This window comes from Cryptomeria japonica, chromosome 11 (assembly GCF_030272615.1).
Source record: "Cryptomeria japonica chromosome 11, Sugi_1.0, whole genome shotgun sequence".
In the NCBI taxonomy this organism is placed as follows: domain Eukaryota; kingdom Viridiplantae; phylum Streptophyta; class Pinopsida; order Cupressales; family Cupressaceae; genus Cryptomeria; species Cryptomeria japonica.
Window position 1 is genome coordinate 7,006,932 of NC_081415.1, and position 5,362 is coordinate 7,012,293.

Genomic DNA, 5,362 nt, shown 5'->3' on the forward strand with positions numbered 1-5,362 from the left:
AACGTATGCCGCCCGTAACAACATCCATGTTCCAACTAGTCATAGCCCCCCTCACTCTCCTATCAAACAATTCCAATTTGGTGGACTGCTAGATGAAAATATATTTGGTAGTATAACTCCTATTACACCATAGGTTGATGCAGCTATTGCAGAAAAAACAATGACAAGGAGTCCTATGGAGGAGCCAGATGCAGCTGTTGTAGAAAAAATGATAACAAGAAGGCCTGTGGAGGAGCCAGAACCCTTCCCTGGCTTTATGGTGAACTGATGAAACTAATCAATGTTGCATGCTTGAATTCAGAATTTTGGATTGCATTGCAAGTCTTGTTTTGTAGGTTGGCCATTTTGCGGTGCATATAAGATGGGGAGATTCTGCAATATCTTTATGTCAATATAGCGAATGTGGTGCTACTTTATAATATCTATTGATGTGGAGTAATTTTGTAATTTCTATCTATATATCAATAGAATGAGTATGTGTAGGAGTCAAAGTAGACGTTGTGTAGTGTGTAGGCTGGCCATTTTGCAGTGCATATAAGCTGGGGACATTTTGCAATATCTGGTGCCATTCTGTAATATCAATTGATATGGGTCCATTTTGTAATATCTATCTACCTATATATCAATACAATAAATTGGTCCAACACCATCTTGTAATATCTGCATATCAGTGCAATGAGTGCATTGCTATTATGGATACTAAAACTACAACTAATGTTATGTCAAGTATTTGCATTACGTATGTATGAGTGTATGTATGTATATATGTATGTGTATGTGTATGTTTATGGATACTAACAATGCAACAAATATTATGGAAAGCATTTGCATTACGTATGTATGAGTGTATGTATGTACATATGTATGGATGTGTATACATACACATACGCATGCACATGCACATACCCCCTACCAATCATAGTGAATTAGCACACCCAATCTTTTGTTACCTTTGACCTAGTTGAACATATTGTCACCTAAAAAATTCACCCCCTAACACATGAAAACCATTAACATTATATGATTGTACATATTAGCATTATATGATTGTACATTATGTTATTAATAATTAAATAAAATTAAATCATATCCATTTTTAACTCATCGAATAGTCAAATAATTTCTATTAAATAAGTGAATGAATAAAAACTAAAAACTAAATAAAACTAACCTAATACCTACTCAACTCTTATCTTTTCTATCCTCCACAGCCTTCCCCAAATGCTGTTGCCATTGTTTGCATTTCAAGAGCATGCATCCTCTGCCGCCACAGGAGCTACTTTGTCACCTTTGTCACCATGAACAGAGACGTGGCAACCAGAGCAACCAGGGTAGGGCATTCAGATAGTTATATACATACAAATGCGTACATAAATATATACATATATATATACATGTATATATATATATATACATGTATATATATATATATATATATATACATACAACTATATACATATATATATACATGTACATATATATATAGAAGTACGTATATATATATATATATATATATATATATATATATGTCATATCAGCAAGTTGCTACAAATCTGAACAACCCACTGCCAACAGCAAATAAGGAGAACTTCAGAAAGTCGTTTCATCAAAGACAACCACATATAACCAAGTTCCATCTTTCCTTTTATGGCTATTGTTTTCCATGCAATCATTTTGGTTGAAAAGTAGTAGATTGCAGAATCTGTACAAACAATAATACTAGTCTATCCAAAAGAAACTATAATCATTTGCCCATCTAATGGATTGTAACATTACATGCTACAAGTGCAGCAATTTTAAGCACATAACACGATTTTGTGGACTTATGTTATTCATGTCCATATTCTCGCAGGGTTCATATTTCAATTGAGCACATCATGTTGAACTTCGGGTATATTTTCAATTGAAACAGGTCAGCTTCTAGTTGAAATGAAAAAGAAGGGTTTAACTCCTGATAAAGTGACATTTAATTTTGTTATCAATGGATTCTATTTGGAATGCAATATAAGGGCAGCACGGAATGTTTTATGTGACATTTTAGAGAAGGGCTTGGTTCCTAACATGGTAACTTATAGTACGCTAATTGATGGATACTGCAAGGGAGGCAATATGCAAGAGGCATTAAGTTTACTAGATGAGCTTGTTGGAAAAGGCCTTGTTCCAAATGTAATTACCTACTCTTCTCTCATTCAGGGTTTCTGTAAGGAAGGAAGACTAGAAGATGCCTGCATGTTATTTGAAAAAATGTTACTGATGGGCTTGAATCGTGATCGGTTTACTTACACTACATTGATCAATGGACACTGTAGAGAAGGAAACATACAGAAGGCATTTCAGTTACATAATGAAATGATACAGAAAGGCCTGTCACCAGATGTAGTCAGTTACAGTGCACTCATTCATGGACTTCGCCAGCAATCTAGGACAAAGGAAGCAAATCGACTCTTGTTCAGAATGATGTATGATGATCTGATTCCTGATGAAATCACTTATGATACTTTGGTGGAATACTGCGTGGATGAGAATTTGGAGAGCGATGTGGCTCTTATTAAAGGATTATGCATGAAAGGCAAAATGATTGAAGCAGAAAAAGTATTTGAAGCAATGCTAGAGAAAAACTCAACTCCTAATGATGTTGCATACAATGTACTGATCCATGGACATTGTAAAGATGGAAATATTCAAAAGGCTTTTGGGATGTACAATGAAATGGTGCAGCTAGGTTTAATACCTAACATTCTTACCATTAATGTTCTTATTAAAAGCCTTTGCAATGAGGGAATGATTAAGGAATCAAGTCAGCTTTTGCGGGGAGTCATAAAAGAGTGTTTGGCTCCTGATGTTGTTTCACGAACAGTAATGATTGAGCAGAACTTTGAAGGAGGTAACATGCAGGAAGTCATAAAATTTTTGACTGAAATGGTTGATGATTGTCTTCTTCCAAATGTAGTTAGACCCCTGCTAGAGTAGTAAGATGGAACTTACTTTGGTTAGATATTGCAATCATTTTAAAAACATATGGCTCTCAGTAGTTCAATAGTGGACACATCTGTTTATCTACCAAACTTTGTTTTTTCATCCACTTACTCCAATGGTGGGACGTAGTGGACCTTAAAACGGTCCTGTCCAGTCCTTTATAATATCATGTTAGATGGGGAAAGATATTTGTGCAGACAATTGTACATAACGTCACGCAACCACTAAAACAATACAAAAGTGTCCATTTGCTTTAAAAGTGAAGAAAACATCCACAAAGAGATTTAATATACAAGGCACTAAAAAGAATTTGATGATGCCCAACGGAGGATACAAATCGGGAAATGGGATTTGGGTATCCTTAATGAACAGAACTTTTCTACCCAAAATACAAAACGGGGAACAGAAATCAGGGACCAGAATTTTCTCATTTTTAATGACTAGAGTTGTTCTTAGTTCTTACCCAAGACCAGGGTAAATAGCAAATTTGTAACCCTAGCCAAAGATTTTTGGCAAGTAAATAGCAAGAAGAATGCATAAAACGAGACAAAAATAAACATCAAGAAATTTGTAACCCTAGCCAAAGCTTTTTGCTAGGTAAATAGCCTTATGCAGAGGAAAATGATAGGTAAAGATGAAAAAGATTGCACAAATGTTCGAATTCAAACATGGGTCGTTGCCCCGTAAGATCTATAAAGACCTTACCTGCTCGAAAGGGTTGCAAACCATTTCATTTCTTGTGTCAACAGACACAGTTGCAAACTGTAGGGATCCATACAACCATACAAGCCATACCACCATACGAGCCATGCCGCCGACATTGTATGTGGAACGCCGAGGAGAAAGCTGCAAAACATAAAATATAGTCAAAATTAAAAAGCAGAGAAGGATATCATGTAAAAAATAGTCAAAATGACATACGGTTGTAAAACAACATACCACGTCTTTCCCAGGCCACGTCTCTGAATGCCATGCCCTAGTCACTCTGGTTGCCACGTCTATGGATGCCCTAGCGTGGTCGTTCTGGTTGCCACGTCTCTGTTCATGGTAGCTCCTGTGGCGGCAAAAGATGCAGCGTTTGGGGAAGGTTGTGGAGGATAGAAAAGATTAGGGTTGAGTAGGTATTAGGTTAGTTTTATTTAGTTTTTAGGTTTTATTCATTCACTTATTTAATAGAAATTGTTTGACTATTCGATGAGTAAAAAATGGATATGATTTAATTTTATTTAATTATTAATAACATGATCTACAACTATATAATGTTAATTGTTTTCATATGTGTTAGGGGGTGAATTTTGTAGGTGACAATATGTTCAACTATTAGGTCAAAGGTAACTAAAGACTGGGTGTGCTAATTCACTATGATTGGTAGGGGGTTCAAAAATGGTCATTTTGAACACTTTTTATAAATGCGTTTAAAAAACATATCAAAAATGATGATGACGACCCGAAACCTTAGTTATAAGTAGTTAACTCGTCATAGAAGGTGCTATAAAAAATTTAGACATTTTCGACATTGTTGTGTCAACTTTTGAAAAGCACGAAGTTAGGGTGCACGACTACTGGGTCCTTTCCCCTAGACTGTTACACATTTCGAAAAAGACCTAGTGGATTGGATCGTTTTTAGCTCAGTTTTTAATCTACAGAGCTTGATATAGACTGTTACACATTTCGAAAAAGACCTCGTGGATTGCATCATTTTTAGCTCATTTTTTAATCTACAGAGCTTTCGTGAAATTTCGCACGACAATCTTACGTCTTGACCCAATTAATAGTTGTTCCGGCAGGGGGCTTCCGTCTTGCCATTGAATTGATTTTTATTCATTCAGGGTGGGTAAGCAGCTAGAAAAGTGGGGCCCACCAACTATCGAGTGGAGGGAGGGCATGGAGGGAGGGGGCATCCCCAACAGCTTATTCCTTCTGCCCTACCTTTATATCTTTTTGTCTCTGCCCTGTCTCATTTTCTCTTTATTACTTATCTCCATCAATTCCTTTATCTCTCTCGTATTCACTCCATCTCTTCTTTCATGTCTCTTGGTATCTCTTTATATACATATCCCTTTCTATATATCATTTCATATATCTTTATCTTTCTATTCTCCATCTCCTTTCTTTAATTTTTTCTCACTCTTTCTATTTCTATTTCTCCCTCTCCCTCATCCCGTTTCTTTCCATATCTCCCTCTCTATGTATGCGTCTCTCTCATGTACCCTCTAGCTTTCCCAAGTTATACGTATCTCTTTATCTTTCCTTTCTATCATTATCTTTCCCTATTCTATCCCTCTCTCTCTCCCCCCTCTCTCTTACCTACCAATCATTTAACCTCTCAATCCTTTATCTCTCAACATCACTCCCTAACTCACTCCCTCCCTCCCTATCCCCACAT

At 36.2% G+C, this 5,362-nt stretch overlaps 1 protein-coding gene across 1 annotated transcript; it reads left to right on the plus strand.

Annotated features, from left to right (window-relative positions):
- Positions 1–1,929: 1,929 nt before the first annotated feature.
- LOC131056856 (pentatricopeptide repeat-containing protein At5g39710-like) lies at positions 1,930–2,970 on the plus strand. Its single transcript, XM_059214003.1, has one exon. It carries the CDS (start codon positions 1,930–1,932, stop codon positions 2,968–2,970), a length of 1,041 nt encoding a protein of 346 aa, XP_059069986.1.
- Positions 2,971–5,362: the final 2,392 nt, after the last annotated feature.